This window comes from Balaenoptera borealis, assembly GCF_965194805.1.
Source record: "Balaenoptera borealis genome assembly, chromosome: 19".
Taxonomy (NCBI): Eukaryota; Metazoa; Chordata; class Mammalia; order Artiodactyla; family Balaenopteridae; genus Balaenoptera; species Balaenoptera borealis.
Window position 1 is genome coordinate 3,288,849 of NC_138878.1, and position 24,662 is coordinate 3,313,510.

General features: G+C 52.3%; 1 protein-coding gene across 5 annotated transcripts; it reads right to left on the reverse strand.

The window, feature by feature from the left end:
• Nucleotides 1-425: 425 nt before the first annotated feature.
• On the reverse strand, nt 426-24,662 carry IRF8 (interferon regulatory factor 8). Of its 5 annotated transcripts, none has more exons than XM_082367040.1 (9): nt 24,584-24,662; nt 20,840-21,014; nt 15,155-15,338; nt 12,611-12,699; nt 11,164-11,269; nt 10,034-10,084; nt 5,209-5,595; nt 4,436-4,551; nt 426-3,897 (listed from the first exon to the last, which is right to left on the reverse strand). In XM_082367040.1, exons 2-9 carry the CDS (start codon nt 21,011-21,013, stop codon nt 3,721-3,723), a joined length of 1,284 nt encoding a protein of 427 aa, XP_082223166.1. In that variant the 5' UTR covers nt 21,014; nt 24,584-24,662; the 3' UTR covers nt 426-3,720. The 5 variants fall into 5 exon arrangements, with proteins under 5 accessions (XP_082223166.1, XP_082223167.1, XP_082223164.1 ...); XM_082367041.1 differs by lacking the exon at nt 24,584-24,662 and adding an exon at nt 22,704-22,722; XM_082367038.1 differs by lacking the exon at nt 24,584-24,662 and adding an exon at nt 21,176-22,671 and having other exon boundaries at nt 10,034-10,081.

Here is a 24,662-nt window from a genome sequence, read left to right on the forward strand (position 1 = left end):
CATTGTATGTATGTACCACACCTTCTTTATCCGTTCCTCTGTCGCTGGACGCTTAGGTTGCTTCCATGTCTTGGCTATTGTAAGCAGTGCTGCAGTGAACATCGGGGGGTGCATGTATCTTTTTGAATTATAGTTTTGTCTGGATGTATGTGCAGGAGTGGGATTGTTGGGTCATATGGTAGTTCTATTTTTAGTTTTTTAAGGAACCTCCATTCTGTTCTCCATAGTGGCTACACCAATTCACATTCCCACCAACAGTGTAGGAGGTTTCCCTTTTCTCCACACCCTCTCCAGCATTTATTGTTTGTGGACTCTTTAACGATGGCCATTCTGACTGGTGTGAGGTGGTAACTCATTGTAGTTTTTTTGTTTTGTTTTGTTTTGTTTTTTTACAGTTTTCATTGGTTGCCTGGTTTTTAAAATAAATTTATTTATTTATTTATTTATTTATTTATTTATTGGCTGTGTTGGGTCTTCGTTTCTGTGCGAGGGCTTCCTCTAGTTGCGGCGAGCGGGGGCCACTCTTCATCGCGGTGCACGGGCCTCTCACTGTCGCGGCCTCTCTTGTTGCGGAGCACAGGCTCCAGACGCGCAGGCTCAGTAGTTGTGGCTCACGGGCCCAGTTGCTCCGCGGCATGTGGGATCTTCCCAGACCAGGGCTCGAACCCGTGTGCCCTGCATTGGCAGGTGGATTCTCAACCACTGCGCCACCAGGGAAGCCCTCATTGTAGTTTTGATTTGCATCTCTCTAATAATTAGTGATGTTGAGCATCTTTTCATGTGCCTTTTGGCCATCTGTATGTTTTCTTTAGGGAAATGTCTATTTAGATCTTCTGCCCTTTTTTTTATTGGGATCTTGTTGTTGTTTTGCTGATATCGAGCTGCATGAGCTGTTTGTATATTTTGGAGATTAATCCCTTGTCAGTCACTTTGTTTGCAAATATTTTCTCCCATTTTCTGGGTTGTCTTTTCACTTTGTCTATGGTTTCCTTTGCTGTGCAAAAGCTTTTAATTAGGTCCCATTTGTTTTTGTTTTTATTTTCATTACTCTAGGAGGTGGATCAAAAAAGATATTCTGTGATTTATAACAGAGAGTGTTATGTCTGTTTTCCTCTAAGAGTTTTAGACTATCCAGTCTTACATTTTAGGTCTTTAGAGTTTATTTTTGTGTATGGTGTTAGAGTGTTCTAATTTCATTCTCTTACATGCAGTTGTCCAGTTTCCCCAGCACCACTGCTTTTTTTTTTTTAGCAATTGATTGATTGATTTTAACCACTTATTGAAGAGACTGTATTTTCTCCATTGTATATTCTTGCCACCTTTGTCATAGATTAGTTGATCATAGGTGTGTGGGTTTATCTATGGACTCTGTATACTATTCCATTGATCTGTATTTCCGTTTTTGTGCCAGTACCATACTGAGTTGATTACTGTTGCTTTGTAGTACAGTCTGAAGTCAGGAAGCCAGATTCCTCCAGCTCTGTTTCTCTTTCTTAAGATTGCTTTGGCTGTTCGGGGTCTTTTGTGTTTCCATACAAATTTAAAAATTTTTTGTTCTAGTTCTGTGAAAAATGCCATTGGTATCAAGTGCTTTGTAATTACGAAAGTGATTTTAAGTGGTTGTAGAGATATGTTATCCTGCACATTGGAAGGTTAGTGCCATATTGTGAACCAGAAAGCCAAGCAAGCCATTGTTTTCAGGCTTCTAGCTGGCTTTTGATTAGTATCATGATTGAGGGAAAACATGTGGGTGTTTTTTGGGGAGTAGATGCATGTTATTTGCTAGGAAATAGGGTAAGTTCTTCCAGGGCTAAAACTGGGACTTTTCTGTTGGAATCCCACTATGTTGAAGGGTAGAATTTGGTGTGCAGTGGGGTCATTTTTTTTTTTAATTTTATATGTATTTTACCACAATTTTTTAAAATTTTATTTTAATTTTATTGAAGTATAGTTGATTTAGTGTTCTGATTTCCACTGTACAGCACAGCAATTCAATTATATATTTTTTTTCATATTTTTCTCCATTATGGTTTATCAATCACAGGATTTTTGAATATAGTTCCCTGTGCTGTACAGTAGGATCTTGTTCTTTATCCATTCTATATATGATAGCTTCCACCCACTAATCCCAAACTCCCAATCCATCCCTCCCCCAGCCACCCCCTTGGCAACCACAAGGTCTGTTCTCTGTGAATCTGTTTCTTTTTCAGATAGGTTCATTTGTGTTGTATCTTAGATGCCACATACAAGTGATATCATACGGTAGTTGTCTTTCTCTAACTTCACTTAGTGTGATAATCTCTGGGTCCAGCTATGTTGCTGCAAATGGCATTATTTCATTCTTTTTTACGGCTGAGTAGTGTTCCAGTGTATATATGTACCACACCTTCTTTGTCTATTCCTCTGTTGATGGACATTTAGGTCATTTCCACGTGTTGGCTACTGTGAGTAGTGCTGCTATGAACATAGGGGTGTATGTAGCTTTTCGAATTATAGTTTTGACTGGATATATGCCCAGGAGTGGGATTGCTGGATCATATGGTAATTCTATTTTTAGTTTTTTAAGGAACCTCCATACTGTTCTCCATAGTGGCTGCACCAATTTACATTCCTTGCAATTGGCAGTGTAGGAGGGTTCCCTTTTCTCCACACTGAGTGGGGTCATCTCTGACTGCAAGGAGTACTGGGGCTAGGGGACCAGCGTAGTGGTGAGAAGCTGACATATCTCACCCAGTGTTCCCCAATCGACTCCAGCTGCCCTCCCATGTTCCACATCGCTGGCCCACGAATGGGTTGACTGAATCAAAGCCACGATCAAAAAGCTGGTGCCATCCACAATTATTTTTTGAACTTGTGGTTTATAGCCTGCCCACTTTATAAAAAAAAAAAAAAAAAGATTCAAGGCAGTTTACAATAGGACAATTAACTTAAAAAGGGCAATTAAAAGTACAAATATTTTAAAAACAGGTCAAAACCATTTAGAACGAAGAAGAGAGAGGTATGTCAGATGATTTAATTACAGAAATGAAAAAATAAATTTAGCTCTAGGCTCTTCCTGGCAACAAAGGCCCAAAAGGAAAGTTTTCATTGTCTGAAGATGAAAACACACCAGTTCACCTGGCAATGGAAATGCTCTCCTGGCACCAAATTCTAGGAAGACAGTGCGTTCTTCTAAAAACCCAAGAGTTTTGCTTTCACTTATTAAAGGAAGGCTGGTATCCAGGTGTCTTTAAATCTTATTAACATGCTTAAAAGAAGACACTTCACTGAATCAAGCATATGAAATCATAACTCTATAGCTCTAACCAAAGTTAAAAACAAAATTGATCTTCTACTCTAGATTTCTGTTCTGGAAACAGCTATTTGCTAATAAAATTGAACGCCAGGTCTTTGGAAATATCAAGTATCTCCAAATACTGAAAGAATCATAGCAACTAATGGTAATTAGGGAAGAATGCAGGAAATAAATGTTTTAATCACAAGTTACAGTTACAGCCTCCAGAGCATTTGGTGCGAGTTTCGATGCTTACATCTGAACGGTAGAAGTGGGGCACAGCTCTCTTTCCCTGTCAAGTACTCAGAGGACGCCCTTACTAAATGAAGAGCAGGGGAAAGCCTTCCACCCCAGGTCAGAGGGATCCACATCCTTAAATAATTACGACAGTAATTGTAATAATGAAATTCTAGATGTGGGCGGGGCGGGGTGCCCGAGAGAGAGACTTAAACTGTGATCTGTTGGTTTTCTCTGAAAAAAGGTCTCTGGTGTGAGGCACAAATATCTGGAAACATGCGGAAGACCTGGTCTGGCGGGGGCTCCTCGGGAGCCTGCATCATGGAGCCGGCACCGCAGCTCTTCCCAGCCTCTTCCACCAGCTGTCGGACGTAGAGCTGCTCGATCTGGAGGGACATGCACCACAAGGTCAGAGATGGAGGTGGGGAGTGAGGTGGGCCTCTCTGATTACCCGGCTCCAGAGCCATCCATCAGAACCTCCAGGCCTCCAATGAATGAACGAGCAAGCAGTCTTCCTGCAAAGACTCCTATGTACACTCTCCCAGTAGCGCTCCAGTCTGGCGAGCCAGGGTCCAGAATTCCACCAATTAGAGTTCATTTCTTTGACTAGAGTTAAACAAGGGCTGGCAAAGCCCTAATCTGTCAACTTAGACCTTAAGACAACTGAACAGGGGGACTCTTTCTGAAAAGGAGGTTTTGAGTTTTAAAAAATGAACTAAACAAAAGGAGTGGAAACAACGTGGACTGTGGGAGTCCTGGAACATGAGACGATAGTTCAGGGATGAAAAGAGTCTCCTTCCCACACCTGAAGCGCTCGTCCAGGCCTGCACACGGGTGGAGCCCCCCGGGCCCTGCTGCCTGGTCCCCAGCCAGACGTGCAGGCTGCAAGGTCTGGACGCGAGCCCTGAAGCCGCCAGTTCTCACCTGCACGAGAATGAGCTTGGAGCGCAAGGGGGTCATATCTGGAAACTCCTCTCCGAAGCACAGCACCACCCTGCTGTCGGGAAGCCGGCTCTGGCTGTTGTAGAACTGCTGCAGCTCTGGAGGGACACCAGCGCAGGGGAAGGTGTTTGCGAATCCTGGCCTTGCGACCCCCTTGGCCAGGTGGACTCGGGGCTTTCGCACCTGAGCTCGTCCCCCTTCACGGGGCCCCTTCTCCAGAAAGCCCCCGGGAGTTCTCTGGCCAGCAGCCTCAGGGGACCAGAGTGACTGATTTCACACGTCCCAACCTTCCAGGAGGAACTCCCGGGCGTGGGATCCTAGCCACACGCCTCCCAGGATGACGGCAGCCTCGGGCAGCGCTCCTGTGCGGGCGTGCACAAGGTCACTATCTCAGGACGGGGACACGGCTGCCCGGGGACCTCGCCAGGATGCGGATTCTGACCCCGCAGGCCCGAGCTGGGGCCTGAGACTCTGTGTCTGTAACCAGGGCCCGGGGACAGCCCACAACGACGTGGCAAGGCGCTAAGTTCCTTAATCCTCCAACAGCTGCGCAAGGAAAGAACCGCATAGGCGCCCCCTCTGCGGGCACCCCCTCCAGACGCCGGGAGTCAGGCAGGGAGGGGCCTGGGTGGCTCCGGGAGAACGGGCAGGGCAGGGTTCAAACGCAGGGCCGCCCCGCTGCCCCCTGGCTGGGGCCTCTCCTCCGCGGGCCACCCCTGGACACACAGGCGGGAGGGAGGCGGGTCGGGACTGACCTCGGAAGAACTGGCTGGTGTCGAAGACCTTGACCACCTCGTCGCGCTCCAGCTTGTTGGGGCCGCCCCTGCCCGCCGCGGCGTTGCCGCTGTAGAACACGCGGCCCTGGCACAGCCGCTTGACCAGCACGCCCTGCCGGCTGCTGTGCAGGAGGACGCCGCGCTCCAGGTGCCCGAACAGCTTCCGTGTCACCTGCCGCTGCCGCTCACTGGGGATGGCGTCGGCCGGCGGGAAGCGCACCAGCTCCAGGCCCTCGGGCCCACACAGCTTGCCGCCGGGCTGGCCGGGCTGGCCCAGGGACAGGCGGCAGCCCTCAGGGCACGTGGTGGTGGTCTGGCCCACCAGCTTGCCCCCGTAGTAGAAGCTGATGACCATCTGGGAGAAGGCTGTGGGGAGACGGGGTCAGGTCAGGGGCTGCGGGAGAAGGGGCCCCGGTCCCTTCTGTGCCAACATGGCCGGAGCCTGCCTTTCTCCCAAGGGGGGACGGCTTAGCCCTGGGACTCTTCGGCATTCTGGGCAAGTTCACGGTTTCTATAAGCATGACTAAATACACAGAATCACTAAGGAAGCCAATGATTCAAAATAGTAAAAACTGCTGGAGTGTCCTCCCTCCTTCTGGGGAGGGTCTCGTAACTGCTGTAATTTACAAGTCACGGTTGAGGGTAAACGATGTTGTGACAACTTAAATTCTTAGGAAAATAACTCCATCTCACAGGCCCTGCTCTACCACTATCTATCATGTATACAACATACAATTTATACTAGATGTATAAACAAACACATATATACACATGCACATATATGAATGTACATATATATGTACACACGCAAACACACGCAGTACTGCCTACGTTCATAATGGAAAGAAATGCTAGATTTGATTTCCAGGTTAGTGAAAACAAAGATGTAATCTTTTTTCTGACAAATCCACAGTCGCCTTGGGGTTCCCTGAATTTCCAATTAAGAATCTCTCCAAAACCTTTCATCCAAACCTGTTCTCAGGAAGAAGTCTGAAAAGTACTCAAATTAAGGCAATGTTTCCCAAAATGTGCCACACATAAGATGATTGGGGGGGGGGGGGGCGGGGGGAGACAGCATTAAATAAATGAAAAGATTATTCCATTTTCAATATTCTCTCCATCTCTGATCAAAGAAAGCCCTTGTTTGGTGCTGATGGACCCTTAATACGTAATTCTGACAACCTCCCTTTCAAACGAGGCAGAGCACTTGAGCCTCTGAGCCTTGGGTGGGGGTAATATAATGGCCAGAATTTCTGAACAGTGTGTCTGGTTTCCACTGACTTTGCTTTGGCCTCTGAGTTCCTACTTACAGCAAGTGGCATTGGTTCCACCTTTACAGGCAATGATAGATGGTCCCCATTTAAATTAAAACTTAATTTTTTAAAAGTGAAACTTCGAGAAAAGTCAGACATTAATAATAGTCCAGGCGGTACCCAGGTATGAAAACCAACTGCGAAGGTGGGGCTCACGTGACTACTGTTTGTTTGGGAACCTCTAAGGTGGGAGTGAAGACAACAGGGAGTCCAGGGACACCCCCAGCGGGACCTGCATCTTAATACCTTAAGCTACAAGAAGTACACGCACTACCAACGAGCTTGGTGAGTTCAGGGCACCTTCCAAGTGCCCGAGACCCGCCGAGGGCTGCCTCTGGAGCCACACGGGCTGTGAGTGGCCCAACTCCATGGTGCCCCCGAGAGCTGTGCAGGGCCCCACCTGCCCCACCATCAGGGGCGGCCCTGCGAGCAGCCACCTGCCCGGCCGGGGTTAACGTGCCGCGCACTCCTGATTCCTCGGACCCTCCCACTGGGCTCCGCTCAAACAGCGAGACGCCCTGCTCCATTTTCTCCCACGTCGGAGTTCAGTGGTGTTCCCGAATCATGCGGGGTTGTGGGTTGGGGCTTCAGGTGGTCCAGTCCAACTCGTTTCCTTGACATTTGGGGAAACTGAGGCCCGGGGGGGCTCAGCAGCACCCGCATCCCAGCCCACGTCTCATCCCCCGCTCACCGCCCTCCCCACGTGCCGTGTCTGCACCACCTAACGCTCCACGCTCCGCTCCCTACACTCCGGAGTAATTCTGACCTTTGTCCCAAATGAATGAAATGCTCCAGATTGACTCTGTCACCGCTCTGCTCCTCCGCCCTGTCATCGCCCAGGCCTTATCTCATGCCAGCGCCTCTCGGCCGTGTGAACGGCCGCTGCACAGGTGCTCCAGACTGCCCAGGAGGGCTGTGCAAGCGGCCCCTGCTGAGGGGTGGCGCGGGCTGGGAAGGCCTGAGCAAGGACACACGGCCGCTCCAGCCGAGCGGTGGAGGCCCCGGAGGAGAAGCGCCTCAGCCCGGCCACCGGCAACCCCGTCCTGCGCCCGGGTTAGCCACTCGCCCACCAAGGACAGCCCTGCTGGGGGACAGTCTGACCACGGTGGCGGCTCAGCACAGATGCCAGGGGCACGGACTCTGGAGCCTGGCCACCTGGCGTGTGGCCCCAGCTGGGTGGCCCGGGCAGCGGCTCCACCACTCCGAGCCTCAGTCTCCCCATCAGCAAAGTGGAGACGATGGCCCCACCCCCGGGCAGCTGTGAGAACTGTGTGAGCTCGCATTTGTGCCCAGCGCGTGTAAGCACCATGTAAGTGACGGTTAAATAAACTGGGATGACAGGACAAAAGACGAGCTGCGTAGATGAGAGCCCTGAAGTTGTGTCCCATCCCTGGTCTCACAGCCGTACCTGGTGCTGAGCCCAGTGGTTGGGATCCATTAGTATACTGAGTCCTCACAGCGACCCCCTTGAGATGGAGACTATTCACAATTACACCATTTTCCAGGTAAGGAAACCGGGGCATAGACAAGTGAAGGCGCTCGCCCTGACGACGCGACTGCCAAGTTGGGGGCCTGGACCCAGCCCTCCCCAGCAGGCCAGCTCCATGCCTGCCACTCCTGCCACTCTGACAGTTCCAGACGATGCCCTTGAGCCTAGTCACTTCCACAACACAGTCGAGAACACGCTGGCAGCCTGAGGCGCGTGTGGGTCCGCCAGCACAGTGGGGTGCTGTCAACACGTGTCTGTTGCCAGCGTCTTACATGGGATGTTTCACATAAAAATCCAGACCTCTGGTTTCTCTACAGTAAATGGGGAAAGCGAGGCTGGCTGGGTCTGCGGGTCCAAGGGCAGCGCAGTGGGCAAGGGGCTCCACTTTGCCACACTCCCTACCGCTCCCTGGCGCCTTTCACGTGTCCGCTTCACTCACTGCCTCCTGCCTGCAGGGTTAAGAACAGGGAACCCTTGACAGCTTATTCACCTAGTGGGGTGTGTGTGAACGGAACAGAGGGACCAAAGTCCACAACTTCTACAAGAACGTTTCAGGACTTTCTCGGCATGAGGCAGTGGCTGTGAGTCTCCTCACACGCTGGGTGCTGAGAAGCTCTGGAACAACCCAGGAAACTTCCTCCCTAAACTGTCTTTGCTCACCCAGATGCCGCAGCCCTGTGCCCAGCTACTCTTCTGCCCCCAGAAAGCATCAGTCAGCAGACTCCCCCGGCCACGGCCCCGTGACCCAGGCATAAACCGGTCTCAACAACAGGCTCGCACCAGATGCCTGGGTTTGAACCCTGCACCCCGCTTCCCAGCTGTGGGACCTCGGGCCAGCAATTTAACCTCAAAGCCTGTTTCCTCTTCTGTGAAGCCGGAGTTCTAACAGCCCCCAGCTCGCAGGGCTGCCGTGCAATGGATAAGAGCTCTGAGAACAGGAGGGTTGTTTTCTTTATAACCTTCTGGCCTGGGTGAGACCTGGCTCCACCCACCCCCCAAATATACCCATCCCGTGAGGGCCTTGGTCGAGACACTGCTCCCTGAGCCCCGTTTCCTCTGCTACACCAGGAGGCCTGAAGCCCGGAGCCCTAACGTCCTGTGGTCCATCTTGATGAGTCAAGCTGCTCGCTTCTCACAGAACTAGGCAGCTACTGGGGAAGACACCGCCTTCCTCTGCCCTGAAGATGCCACCAATGAGCCTGAATGTAAATTCCAGAATCCCCGGCAAAACTAGACAACCATGTGGCACAGGCCACCTCTGCCCGCAAGAGACGGGCACAGACAGAACGGACCAGCTCGGCGGCCCACAAGCTGCATGACCCAGGGTTTCTGAGCCTGTGCAGTGGGAACAATAACGGCACCTGCCTAGAGGTGGTGCCGTAATGAGATGAGGCCATGAAAGTCTCAGCACGGATCCTGGCACCCAACCAGCACCATCTTCACCACCAGCACCACCACCGTCATCATCAACACCATCACCACTGTCGTCGTCATCATTGTTATTAGTAGCCTTATCGCTACAAGCTTGGGTGTGGGAGAGGGTATGTCAGTAAAGGAAACTGACCCCAGTAACACTGACCAATTACGTCCCTACCAGCAAGTTGTAACAATACCCCGTTAGAACCTCACGGCACCCTGCTGCGGTGGCTGTCACCACTGTCCCTACCTTACAGGGCAGGAGCCTTTAGTTCAGAATGGTTCAGCTCCTCCACCTGGGGTCGCACAGAGCGGGGCCTTGAGCGTGTCTGTGCCCATGCTCTTTCTCCTGCATAACTGCACCCAGAAAGAACTCTTTGGATCTGTCTGTTAGTTCAACCCAAAAAGAAGCTCAAGACCGCCACTTGCTCGCAAGCCAAACAGTGAGAAGGAGGAATCGGGCTCCCAACTTCCGACACCGGATCGCGCTCGTCCACAACCCTCGTGGGCCCCCACGGGTCCTGAGAGCTTTGTCTTCAAAGAGCTCGCCTGGCCCGCCCCCAGCCCGCCCCGCGCCCCTCCGTACCTGCGTGGTGCGCGTCGTAGGTGCTGTACCCTGGCACCAGCGGCAGGCCTGCTGGAGAGAGACAAAAGCAGCTTCAGACCCAGCCAGACCCCCAGCCGTGTGCGGGAACCCAGTCTCCTTAGGAGCCGCACGTGTGTGCTCCTGAGGCCCCGCCGCAGGCTTCCGCCGCGTTCAGGGTGTTCCCTCCCGGCACAGCGACCCTTGTTTCATAAAGCCAGACCTCAACCCAACCGGCGGGCAGGGGGCGGAGCCTTCCCCTGTGCTGTGGAATCTCTGATTGCGTGTCGGCGTGACACCACGGGGCCACACTTCCTTCCCGCCCCAGGGTCTGCTGCTGGAATACCCTGGACTGCGGCCCCGCACCCAGGCCTTGCCCCGGAGGGGAGCCCGGAGCCCAGCGAGTGTTCCGGTCGCGTTGCCGCAGCAGAGGGATTCGGGGCGACATCGTCCCCCAGCAGCCTGGCCAACTGTGAGGCCGCTACCTCCCGGTCTCCCACAGGGGACGGTGGGGCAAAGAGGCGAGGGAGGAGGCAAAGACGCTCGTGCCCCAGGAGGGAGGGTTGTTTCAAGGGGCGGGGGCATCAGAAGCTAAGAAAAGGGCGAAGGCCTCGCTTGTCCTCACGACCCTGGGGGCAGGTCCTGGTGTCTCCATTTTATAGTCAAGTAAACTGAGGCTCGAATAAGATATGCAACTTCCTGGCACGGGATTCGAATCCAGGGCTCCGAGCTCTCCCCATCTCAGATGCCCTCGGCTATCCTTGGCTCTCAGGGGTCCTCATGTCACAAGACTGTCCTAACGGACCTACAAGCCCCGCTGCATCTTCCCTCTGGTCTCCCGCCCCTCCGTCCGCCCTTCCCAGGAGCACAGCGGGGCGCGCCACCGCCTACGGGAAGGACACTGTGCCTCCAGGGGACAGTGGCAAGTGGGGCGCAAAGGCGTGGCTGGGCTGCGCCCTCGGGGCCGGAAGCCACGCCAGCTCTCTGGGCTCAGTCACCTTCAGGAAAATAGGGATCACGGTAGCCTCCCCGCCCACCCCGCCCCAAGCAGAAAGGAGTGAAGGCCGGTAGCCATGGGAACACCTCTGCCCCCCCCCCCATCCCCCGCAGTGCGGGGGGGCCCCCGCCCTCACCTGCGCTGGGCTGCTGCATCCACCAGTCTGGGAGGAGCTGACTCCTGCAGGCCTCGGGCGGGGAGGGGCTCCTTTTGACCATCCCCATGTAATCGTCCACGGGAGGCTGGGGCAGGGGCGAGAGAGGAGAGCGGTGCTGTCACTGGGCTTCCAGACTTAACTAAAACCACGTTGTCATCTCTATCGCACGAGATGAAGCAAAGTTTCACTCTGCATCTTCAAAGATCCAAGACAATAAATCCACCAGGCTGAGTGGTCAAACCACGAGACCGAATCACTAGCCTCGCGGGGCCCCTCATGTGTTTACTGGCCTTTTACATGGAAGTGCCTATTGCAAAACCGAATGGCCAGGTCACCCAGCTGCCCTAACGCCCTGGGGAAGCACATGGTGACCTTAGACACAGTCTCCCGCGCTCCAGCCAATCTCACTCCACGCACCACGTCTAGACTTTCCATCTCTGACCCAGTCCTTAAAGGAGGCTGGCAAACCCAGTGAGAAAACGTTTGGAGACCTGCTCTCGCTGGGATCCTCACGTGCCAACGCAAGTATCTCTCTCAGCTGAGTTGGCTGGAAAGCCTTGTATGGAAAACGGGACATCACTGGAAAGAAATGAAGCCAGGAATTCACTGGGTCTGCTGCCAGAGCCCACCCAGAGACTTAACAGCTGCCATCTGCAGGAAAGCCAGACAGCCCAGAGGAGGCTACACCTTGTTATCTACATTCTCTCCCTCAAAGCACTCCAGAGGATTCTGTTAGTGCCATGTGAGTGTTGAGAAGAATCTGTATAGCACCCACACCCCCTTTTGCAAGGCTGTGCGGAATAATTTTAGCTCGGCAATGTCGGCCTTGCAACATGCACAAAAACATAGCTATGAAGCTAAAGGTAGCTAAAATTAGTATTCAAAAACGCACGTGTTTTGCCTAAGGAGACCCCATTAAGCCTTCACTTATAGCCTATGAACTATGAGCTTGTGTCCAATTCTAATAAGCCTGGTTGTATGGCTTTCCAACCCATCAAGGACTAAGAGCTGCATATTAGTAACCAGTGCGAGAGCTGTATGATAATCCATATCATGACGACAACCCCAAGCAGCAAAGAACGTTTACTTTTTCACTACAGCCTGCCTAAAAAGGCAAGGGAATATACGGTGCCATTCAAAATGTTTAAAATATGACAAGCTTAGAGCTTGAGGGAACTTCACTGCTGCAGAGCAGGCAGCTCGGCCCCAGCCCTTGGGATGAAGGACAAGCTGTAAGCTGCAGGGGGCTGACCAGCGGTTCGAGGCTGGCCTCGCGAGGATGGCAGGTCCTCACGCCCCATCCCTGAGCGAGCGAGAGCCCGCGGCCCCGGATGCCTCGGCAGAGCATTCGGGATGGCGCTGCTCTCCACCGAACACGCGCAGCTTCTGTCGGGGCCGGACCTCTGGAAACGCTGCCGCCACTCACCTCCTTGATCAGCTCGTCGATTTCGGAGCGACCGCACTCCATCTCTGTGGCTTCACTAATGCAGCCGGGAGCCACCACGCCTAATTTGCCTACGGAAAACCGGACAAGCGCATGACAACCAGCACTGAGGCATCACAACCATCGTCAGGGCCACAGTCAGTGCTTTTTCTTAAGGCTAGGCTGAAGGAAACAGAAGCCAATGTGCGTCTTCATTGGTTTGGGAAAGGCCTAGAAACCTTTTTCCCGCGCTGCTTCAGTCATCTGGTCAGCAGGCACAAGAGAAGTCGGCTGCTGCTGTGTCCAGCACTCAGAGGACCAAGGCAGCACTTTGGTATCTTCCTTCTATTTGCTGAGATCTAAGATGAACTCAAATCAGATCTACTCTACAACCAACAGAGGTTAGAGTTACAAGCTAGGGCATCTGACACGCAAAGATTTCCTGACAAAATGTGTTTGCAGGTTGGAGTCTTTTTTTTAAAGTTAATGGGCAGGAAATCTCATTTTGGCCTTTCCCAATAGACATGTGTGCATCTGTGCACGCACGTGGCGCACCATAAAGGCTCGCGGATGCCCAGGCTGGAACCCGCCTGCGGCAGGAACCGTCTAAAGGCACACGAGCGTTCCCACGACAAGCACTCTGGACTGGCTAGTTTCTTCCCCCCTCTCAGGCCTCTTCCCCAGCCAGAAACTCACCTCATTACATTTATCCATGTGAGATGTATTATGACCAACAAACACTCGTTTGCTGGAATTCATCGGTCCCAATCATCTGTAGAATTGACCCACTGTTTCATCCGGACTGAATATTGATTTGATTTTGATTTGAAAAAATCACTCAGAAGCTGCTGATGGGGGCAGCAGGGGGCAGGTGGGGCACCCCCAGAGTAGCCAGCAAACCACTGAGGTACAGAGGAGAGTGCGCCCACCTAGACATTATGCAAATGCGAGGCTTCTCTGCCCCCTGAGAACCGCTGCTTCTGTAACATCCACCCCTGCAGGTGATACAGGCTGCGCTCCGAGCTATAAACAAGCCAGGGTAACCTGCCCGTTCAAGCTTGGCTGACCCTGTGGGTGGGAGGGTTAAGAGAAACTTCTCTATTCCTTCAAGTCACAATTTATTATACTTTGTGATGATGAAAAATTTATCCAAAACTGGAAGTCAGACGGCAATAGAGCACCCCAGAGTATTAGCTAAGAGGTGTCCCCCTCAGGGCCATCTGATTCTCCATGGGGAAGGTCAGTTTGTTTGACTTCCTACTGATTATCCATTAGGGTTCAGACTCAGTAGAGTTAGGTATTAATTCACAGACAACTAAGCTACAAATGATCACTAGAGAAGATCACCCCCAAGCATGGTTGTGTTGCCCGGGCAGGACACTCACAGGTTCGGCTCAGCCTTCTGCCTTTCACTGACCGTGCGCACCTGCGTTGCATGTTCTGTGAAGCAATCTTAGACGACGGCACGCTGGTGCCCTCGTTAATGAGTTAGACTACTCTCCGACCCAGGCTCACCATTTATTTCTGAGAGTCACGATCTTAACTTTTTAAAAATTACGTACCAACATTTTCAACCTCCCTGCAGTGGGAAGAGCCCCCTCAGAAACTCAGAATTCCTGCCCAGCCCTAGGCAGTTTTCAAGGGTTCTATTTTCTTCCCAGCATTACTGGACGACTGACTAAGCGGCCATGGAGGAAAGGATGCTGTGCCAAGATTCTAACTGCTACATCAAACGGCTAAGAAAGTCAACCTGCTGAAAGAATGTTTTTAACTAGGGGTGGTAATTAGGTTTCATCTCCTGGGCCAGCTCTAATCTGTAGCAGCTGCAGAGCACAGCACTTTGAAAACGCCTGAGGCCAGATTTGAGCTCAACACATCCTGATCGATTAGTGAAGTCTGACCAGAGCAGAGTGTGGACATTAGGGCGGGGGCGATGTGAGGCAGGTTTTTGCTATTCTGCTTTAATCTCCTCACAACTGCTTTCCTGGGATTTTACAGCGGGAGGAGACTTCAGGAATGATCACATCTGGGGGTTCCCAAACAACGGCCAGGATCTAGTATCTAGAAGCATATCCGATCTCCAGCAATGAAGCCAACAGCGCGCCATCTGCAAGTTCATTCAAGAACTCTGCCCTCAACCCCTATCAGCCATCCCTTCTTTGTCCGCCTTATTTTCTCCTGGCCTGCTCTGCAAGCTGCTAGAAAACAAAAGGAATCCCTCATCGGCACTGTTCGGGGAGCCTTGCTCCCATCCAAGCCCGTTGCTGCGCCCCAGAGAGGCCCCAGCGCTCGCTCCTGGTCCAACAGGCAGCGAGCGGCAGTGCCAGCTGCCACCCCGTCTCCCGCCCCTTCCTCCCGTCCGCTGCCTCTCAACTGGAAGCTGCCACAGTCAGCAGATGGTGGGTGAGGTCAGCGGAAGGAGACCTCAACCTCTGCTGACGTAAAGGAGAGAACTATCTGTTTAGCTGGACCCCGTGGGCGGCGACTCGAACCCCAGACCCAGGCGGCCTCCGTTGGGCCAAGTGCCCATAAAGAAAGGATACTTACATTTTTGCTCCTCCTCGGGGACGATTCGGTAAACTTTATACGGTTCAGAAATGTCCAGCTGGGACCGGTCTGTCACTTCCTCAAAATCCGGGCTCTTGTTCAAAGCACAGCGTAACCTCGTCTTCCATGTGGCCGGCTCGGCCTTGTCCCCTTCCTTAAACTTCCCTTTAAAAACGGCCCAGGCCTGAAGGAAGAGAAGAAAACCCATGAAGTACCCAGCTGGCCCCGGGACCACACACACCCAGGGCCACGGGCAGGACCTGCTCTGCTGGCCCTCCTGAAGGTCCTCAGTCCAGGATTTCAGGGCTCAGAGACCCCAAGCAGACCACTTCCTCTGACAGAAGTGAAAAGACCCAGGTCGGGGGGAGGGCGTTCCGGAACTCGAACCCAGGCCCAAGGACGGACGGACACACACACACACACACGTATCTTGGTTCTGCCCCCTGCTCGGACCCAGGCCCAAGGACGGAGGGACACACACACACACACACACACACACACACACACACACGTACGTACGTATCTTGGCTCTGCCCCCTGCAAATCCTCCCCTGGACCAGAGGGCCGGGAGGAGCCCGAGGTCAAGTAGCACAAAGAGGAAGCTTCACATGGTTTCACTAGAATGTTCAAAACAAAGAGCAATTTGTTGCCTTTTCAAATCAACCTCTAGCTAAAATTTAGCGTGAAAAGGGAACATTTGCAAAAAAGTCTGATTGCGGTCATCCACTGCCCTGCTACTTTTAACAGCAATTTTGTTTTGCATTTTGGCATTTATTCTAACCTTCCCCACCCCCTTCTCCCCTACCGCTCCCCAGGGTACTGTTTAAAATGCAAAGAAATGTTTTCCCTCTCTGTGGGTTTTTTTACAGCTCCATTTTCTGACCTCTCCAAACCTTAGAATCTGAACTAGGACCAGAAATTCAAAGCTGGAAACTTTTAAGTCAAAATGTAAAATGGGGCAGTATTTAAAAAAAAAAAAATTAAAAACGTGGATGGGCACAGTTTTTAGATTTCAAAATTGGAATACAGACACACCAATCAGGAGGTCACTACTGTCAGGTGAAAATAACGTTTGGTGTCAGGCAAAATCAGACATGTCTTCCAGCCTAAAATAATAGGAGATCTGGAGGGAATTCTCAACCCTCACCCGGGAAAATGAAATTCTAAGAGCTGACTTTCCCAAGGTGACCCAGTGTGGGATTAAAAACCAGCTGTTCCGACTTCCAACCCAAGGAATTTCTACTTCAGCAAGCAGCAGGCAGGTGTTCCCAAGCTTAACGCATGTACCGATCCCCTGGGAAGCTCGTTAAGCTAGGGATTCCTGGGCCCTGCCCCTCAAGAGTCTCCTTGGGTACCTGTGGGTTAGGTCTGGGAACCCGTATCTTTAGCCAACATCCCAGTGATTCTGACTTAGGTGGCCAGGAACTCCATAACACCTTGAGTCAGATTCCCATTTAAAATAGTTCTGGTAGGGCTTCCCTGGTGGCGCAGTGGTTAAGAATCCGCCTGCCAAGGCAGGGGACACAGGTTCGAGCCCTGGTCTGGGAGGATCCCACATGCCGCGGAGCAACTAAGCCCGTGCGCCACAGCTACTGAGCCTGCGCTCTAGAGCCCGTGCTCCACAGCTACTGAGCCTGAGCTCTAGAGCCCGTGAGCCACAACTACTGAAGCCCGCATGCCACAACTACTGAAGCCCACGTGCCTAGAGCCTGTGCTCCGCAACAAGAGAAGCCACCGCAATGAGAAGCCCACGCACCGCAACGAAGAGTAGCCCCCGCTCGCCTCAACTAGAGAAAGGCCGCGCGCAGCAACGAAGACCCAACGCAGCCAAATAAATAAATAAAATTTATAAAATCGGCCTGGCTTGTTCCCCTGATGTAAGACAAGTTCAGTGCCTGTAGCATCCCCTCTCCCCGCTGTGACCCCCAGAACATCTCCAGACACTACCAAGTGTCCCCTAAGGAAGTACTATCATGACTCACACACACCCTCATTTGAGAACCACTGAGCTGGTAATCCGCGTTACCAATGGGCCTGGAAGAGCGTGGATTTGGGGGCCATGTTAGACCAGCTGGGGTGTATCCAGAGCTGCACAGCCCACGGGGCACTGCCGTGGGCACCCGTCCATTCAAAGCTCACACTCACCCCATCAGGAAAGCCAGATCCAAAGAGCAAAGCAGGGCCCCGCAGTCAGGACGTGCACCGGGCTGCATCGGGCGCCCCACCGCCAGCCTGCCCTGAGCCCTTGCAGGGCTCTCTGGCCAGCTCGCAAGTACCAGCTTACCTGGGTGATCTCTCAGGACTCTTCAAGAGCAAATGCTAGACAGAACAGAGTGATCTGAGGCCATCAGCAGCCACGCAGCGGCTCAGAATACACCGGAACCTACGTCTCCCCTGCCCGTGTGCTGCTCTGCGCTCGTCAGCAGCCAGCGTTAAACCCGGGACCACCGGCTCTTCCCCATTTAACATTATTGACTCATAGAGAACAGATTTGTGGTTGCCAAGGGGGAGGGATGATTGGGAGTTTGGGATTAGCAGATGCAAACTATTAAATACAGAATGGATAAGGAACAAGGCCCTACTGTAGAGCACAGGGAACTATATTCAATTTCCTGTGATAAACCAGAATGGAAAAGAATATAAAAATATATATATATGTATAACTGAGTCACTTTGCTGTGCAGCAGAAATTAACACAACATTGTAAGTCAACTACACTTCAATAAAATTTGAAAACAAAAAACATTACTGTCTCATTTTGTGCTTTAAAAGTCAAATGTGATTTTTTTCCTCGAAGGCCTAGTGAATTTGAAATATCTGCTACTAAGTAAGTTCTAATTTATTCAGACCTGTCACAAAGCCTGGTCAATGGCAGAACAATTAACGAGTCATAACCCTCAGTTAACTAGATCTTCCCCCTCAACTTTATGAAAAGGAGGCAAAATACTTTTTTAAGAATAAATATGAGCTGATATCAGGGCCTCATCAGTACAGTCAGGGATAATACAAAATGAACTAATGTCTTTTTCAATCTCCCGTCTCTGGTCCACACCACGAAGCTGACCTCACAATGACACCTGCAGACAATGAAGGATTCTCTGGTATAAGTGGCTTCTTACGATCCCTGACTAAGGCAGGAAAGCAGGCTCATTTTTTTTTTTTCTCTCTTAACTCATAAATTTTTGAAAGGTTTTCTTTGAATGTTTGAAACAAAAGGTTCTCTACTTAAACAGAAAATCCTCAAGATGGCTCAAGGCCTGACTGTTGGCTTCTTCCAACAGCAGAGCTCTGTTGGTGGACATGGCAGAGACGTGCCCCTTGGTGGATGGAAGTGAGCACCACGTGGGGACGGGCCAGACGGGTCCTTCCACCATGTGCGTGTCCAGCAGCCCAGGCTGTCGCCCTTCGGGTGGCCGCCCAGCTCTGGGTGGGCGCCCGGTCTCCCTCCCGCCCCCATTCCTGCCGAGATTGTAGACTCATTTCAGATTGCCACACTGAGGGACTGCGTAATCAACGGAAACATTGGGAATCTTGCACATTTTTCTCAACGCTGTTGAAACGGCCATGAAGAACATTGCATAAGCTGTATAAATCTGGGGCTCTATTTCATTACCCCCCAGAGCAGAGCGGGAGCAGGGTGAATGGAGAGGCCTGCATCTCCGCCGGCAAGCCACAAGCGGGGCCGTGCAGCCACTGGTCCCGCCCCCAGCCCCCTCCTGAAGCAGTTTTACGGATGGTCAGCCTCCAACTGTGCCCTCAGCACCCCCACGCCTCCGCTTCAATCTGTTCATCCTGGCCACGGTCCGCTCCTAGCAGGGTTCTCAGTGGGGAGGGGGCATCTGGCAACGTCAGGGGCATTTCTGGTTGTCACAGTGGGGCAGAGGGTGCTACCGGCATCTAGAAGGTCAAGGCCAGGATGACGCTAACATCCTCTGAGGTGCACAAGACGGAGCCACACAAGGAACAATCTGGCCCCAGGTGGCGGAGCCCTGGCTTACAGCCATCTGTGATCTAGAATTCCCAATCGACTGGCTGCACCTTGGGCAATATTAAAATTTAGATGGAGCCATTCCCAAGAGAAATTCACTGTGATGCCAAAGGCAAAAAGCTTCTCCAAGAGAGGAATCCACGATGCCACCAAGGAGGAGAAAGGAGGCATGAGCAGTGCCCAGGCTCCCGACCTGGGGTCCCTGAAGGGAAGAAACCTGCCGGATGGAGGTCCAGGCCACGAGGGCCCCCTTGAAGGTGAGCGCAGAACGTCCGCACGCGCCCACTTTTCTTGGAGGGGCAGGCAACTGGCATCAGATTGTCAAAGAGCTCTGTGACCCGGGTTACACAGTAACAGAAGTGCTAAGACGTGCAGCCCCCCTGCAAACACCAGGCAGAGACGTGAAGGACTGAAATGCCTCATGAGCCAGCTTTGACCTATCAGTGCTCTGCTCCGGGGCCAAGGTACAATCTCTGTCATTTTGGTTGTGTCGGGGACAGTCATCCCGGCTAAGGGTCCAGTGCTGCGCTGGGGTCCTGCAGGCCTTTGCTCCCCTCACTCATGCGCGCCTGGGGTCTGGCTCTGCCCGCCCCCCACCCTGCTCAGCCTCCTGGCTCCTCCCCACACTCACTCACTCTCCCCTCCCCGGACTCTGGCCCCCAAATGCCCACACAACAAGCACATATGGCAGCAGTTTGCAACCCAGATTCTGAGTCGGATCACCTCTGACATGTCTGTTTGCAAACATGGAGGCCTGGGCTCACCTTGGACCTAGGGCTCCAAATCTCCCAAGGGGTGGAGCCCACACTTCTGTGGCCCTGATGACCGACGGGGGATCCTGATGAGCCGGCTGGGCTGCAGAGCTGGGATGCCCTAGCTCTTCTGCCTGAATCTAGGTGATGGGTACGGCTAGGGGTTGGGAGCCTGGGCTCACGGCTGGGATGCCTGGGTTCAAACACTGCCTCCACCATCCAAGAGCTGGGAGATCTTGGACAAGTCACTTCTCTTGGAGCCTCTACAGAACAAGGACAGGAACGGCACCTACTGCATAGGATTGTGTGGGAGGAAAACAAATAAAACACGTGGGGCTGGGCCTAGCACAGAGCAAACTCTCAGTCAGCGCCGCTGTCTCAGTGCACGTGGTGGAACTACACAGCAGCTCGCTCCATGCTTGGGGTACTGATGATTCTCAAGGGAAGTGGGCTAGTTTTAGACACCGGCTGCAGGTTCAGGACACCCACATGACCTGGCCCCAGAAGTCATGACAGATGGTGTCTCTCTCATCTGAGCTGACCCTCCACTGCCAAGCAGAAGTAGCAACTCTGAAAGAATGAAGAATTAAGCCTTTCCTAGAATTCTAAATGGAATTTAGGGGGCAGCCCGGGGGAAAAGGTCTCAGTCTAAAAGAAGTATTTTCTCTCTGTGTTTGCCAGTCCTCATGCAAAAGAAATGGTAGCGCAAGGGAAGAAAGTGCCCTCGGTTTCCCTCATCGGAAAATGCCAACAATATACAACTAACCTGGAATGGGGTTAAATCGTATAACAGGTGTAAAATCACCTACTATATTTTTTGAGACACATTCGGCACTCATTTGTTTTAAGAAAAATTGGATTAACTTTCAAGCAAATAAGAAAGACAGCAATCACTCCACAGCTCCCCCAGGAGCTCACGAGGTGGCAGGGAGGCCAAGCCACTACCTTGAAGATGGAGGCGTCCACTTCCTGGTTGTAATCCTGTTTGCCAGCGTGTTTCCAAGGGATCCGGAACATGCTCTTCTCGTCGTTCTCCCAGATCAGCCCTGGGTACATGGTGCTATCGATCTGCTCAATCAGCCACTGCCGCAGCCGCCGGCCGCCGTTGCGGTCACACATCCTTGGAAAGAGAAAACATAGCCTGTGAAATTACAAACACTGTCTAATTACTCACAGCACCCCAGGTACTCAACAGCCAAGAACTGCTAACAGGAAAATCAGAGGATCACAACACAGGTGCCGGCTTGGGGGAAACCCACGGATCCAGGAACTCTGGGCCACCTGCTGTGAGAAGACAATGCCGGCTTCCAGGACCTCCAGCCCTGAATGGAAACTGAAAGCTCACTGGGAAATCTGCAGCTGTGCGTCAGAGATGTGGCCCCAACTAAGGCTCTGGCTGTGCTCTTTCCAGCTTTCACCCCCTGTTCTGTTTCACGCAAACACAGCCGCATCTGAGAGCGTCACTCATCGTTCCATTTTTAGCAGGAGATGGGGGAAATCACTTTCACCTTTTCAGGTGCCCTCAATGAGCAGTCGATCGCTCTGAGAGCCAATTCCATGACTTAATGCCCCACTGGACCAGCATGCGAGAGCAAATATGACATTTGTGCTCTCCGAGAAACAAGAAATCCTCAAGGCTATCCCTTCTAGATTGCCCCTTCACAGCTGCTTTGGGAATGGGACCAAGCTGGGGTCCCATTCAAGTCTCACCATCCCTCAGCCGGGTGAGCCTGGATCGTCATTTAACCTCGGAGTGGCAGCTACGCTGGCTGACACACCAGGATAACTGCAGATACCGGGCGTTGTCATGGTGAGGACTCAGACCACACATATAGAGCACCTCACACACTGCCTGGACCTGAGAAGATTCTCTTTCAATAGCACATGTTGTTACTACTGTCCCAACTTGCCTCCTCAGGAACTCTTATGACCAACTGGGAGATAGAGGACAAGAGTGAGGAAAACAACTGCAGTGACAGAACAGAGCAAAGCTAGCCTCTCCCAGAATGCACCAGAATCTGGGGGCCTCACCACCCCGGGCGCCCAAAGACACCCTTGGGAAGAACATTCTAGCCAGAGCAGACAGCTTTCCCAACAGCACAGAGAAAGAGAGCACGACCGTACCGTATCGACTCACAGCCCACGTTTACAAGAACAGGGTGGAAATCCCCTAGGCGGTTGGACAGACGCCCACCCAAAAAAAAACAGCATTTCAATTCTTCCGATTAAAATGTGACCTCTTCAGGCCAACAAATTTGAAACAATCAGCAGTGACAAGACATAACATCCCTAAGAACATGGTCACATCCAGAGCCATCCTGGTCCATAAAGCAAAAAGTGTGTGTGTGTTTTGGACACTCCAGCCACCCCGCAGATGGCTATGCGGTCAGAGAAGGGGTCCAGGTCCCAGGTAGGAGGAGGTGAGGGCCCATGAGCGCCACCTGTAACTTTTTCATCCAATTAACTCCAGTTGCCCGTTTGTGGATTCAAAAGGAGTGAAGCGTGTGAAATGGGAACCGGACTTCGATTTGGAAACTGTAGACCCCAGCGAAGGCTTTTCTCTAACTAGACCTTGGGAAAGTCACTTGACCATCTCTCTGAGGCTCTCCTCATCGGCAAAGTGCATGGATCTCAAAGTCCCAGAATTTGAAAACAGTCCCTCGTGTTTATAAACTGGAAGGGACAGGTTTGGGAGGGACACCTGGTGAGAGAGATGAAACGACACCACCACGCACCCCAGAAAATAACTTAGCAGGGCAGAGATTCCCACAGGGCTTTCCTGGAGGAAAGATGGAGCATCTCCCCTCACCTGAGGAAGGAGCTGTGTGGAGGAGGGCCAAAGGGACCGGAACACAAAAGAAGGCTGGTGTCTGCGGATCTGTCGATTAAATGAAATGTTCCCGCTTGTTAGCATTTTGCTCACCCCCTTAGTACAAAGTTCATAAACTGGAGTCCATGCTCCAGGAGCCTCCTGAAATAAAAAGCAAAGTTTTGTTTGTACGGGCATTTTGCTAGAAAGCGGGTCAACACCTTCTCATCAGGATTTCTAATGGATTCATAACCCCCAAACTGTTAAGGACGAATCTTGTGGTGATTTATAAGAAAAAGAAAAAAAAAAAAAAAAAAAAGTAAGAGAATGGCATTGAGAGGAAGAGTGAGTCACAGAACATGAAAATATTCTAGAAATCATCTAATCCAGCCCCCGCTTCGTTCAAAAGACAAAAATCTGAGGCCCAGAGAGGCATCCCGACCCCCAAGGCCCCCAGCAGGATCTCATTTTACTCACCCTGCAGAGAAAAGCCACGGTTAAGTGAGAGGATCTCAGCATATGGACAGCTCACCTAAATTGTCACCGAAAGCCCCCCTCCAAGATTCTAAGTGGCGTTAAAAGCCTAAGATTCTTTTACAGTGTGATCCATAACAATTTACTAAACACTAACAAAATTCCACCAAATACAGAGCCAGGAAACGTTTATAAGCCCAGTCACATGTTTAAAACTTCCTCTTCCTCGATTTTTAGGTAATAATTCTCTTTATGGCCAAGTCCTATCTGGAGCTAATCTGCATCCCTATAAATCAGCCGGGGATCAGGCTTCCCAGGCAGGAGGTGATAGGAGGCTGCCCTGGGCCCACCCAACCCGGATTCCAGGAAGGGCCTGACAGGTGGTGCAGGTGCAGGACTCACCTTCCCCACGTCTCTCAGGGCGCCTGGTCATTTGCCCTGGACACCCATAAGACCAAAAGCACAAAAGCCATTTCTCCTCCTGGTCCCAATCTTGCTGAAATACCTAAACCTCTCCCAATTCGCTGGAGAGGAAACTGCCATAATCCAAAAAGACTGTCATTTAAGGGCTGGCTCCTAACTTGGCTTTCAAAAAAAGTGGGTTACATCCCGCATACGTTGGGGGGTAGTTTAAACTCTGGAAAATCCAGTCTCTAGTTTCCATTCACAAAGCACTTCACCGCCCCTCTGGGTAAGGAGCACACCTCACCTTAGAAAAGTCTGCCCTTTGCCCTGGGGCTCATGTTACACCAAAATGCTCTTTTAGCTGTGAGCCCTAAGCAGACTTTCTTGCCAGGAACGACCGGGCTATTATGGAAACAAAAGACCTCCAACCGCACTCAGAAGTCTTACTTGTCATCGATCAGAATTTAAAAATCCAGCCCGCCCCGTCACAATCTAACCCCACCAGCGCGGCTGTACAAGGGGCAGTTTCACAGTTATGACTCCAGCCCTGTTCCAAGAGTAGGATTTGAGCGGGAAAGGAGAAGGTCTTACAACAAGGGGGTCAATATTTCCCTGCATTGTACGGGCCATTCTACAGTTTTCCATGCCAACCAGATTTTAAGAAAAACGAGATTATTTTAAAGCAACAGCCAATCTCTGGGAGCAGCCGCACCTGGATGCTCGGTTCGGATTCAGGAGAAAACGAGGACAGAGAAAGCAGACCAAGACTGCACGGCCGCTGCCTCCACGCCAGCCGACGTCCGCGCCCCCGGCCCGGGCTCCCAGCCCGCCGCCTACCTGCGCCGCCTCCCGCCGTCCGCGCCCCAGGCCCCGGGCCCACCTGCGCCGCCCGCCGCCGCCCGCGCCCCAGGCCGACCTGCGCCGCCGCCCGCCGCCTGCGCCCCAGGCCCAGGACCCCCAGGCCGCCGCCCGCGCCCCCGGTGCTCCAGCCCGCCGCCCACCTGCGCCGCCGCCAGCCTTCGGCCGCCGCCCGCGTTCCCACGCCCGCCGCCGAGCTCCGGAGATGCGCCGCGGCCCCGG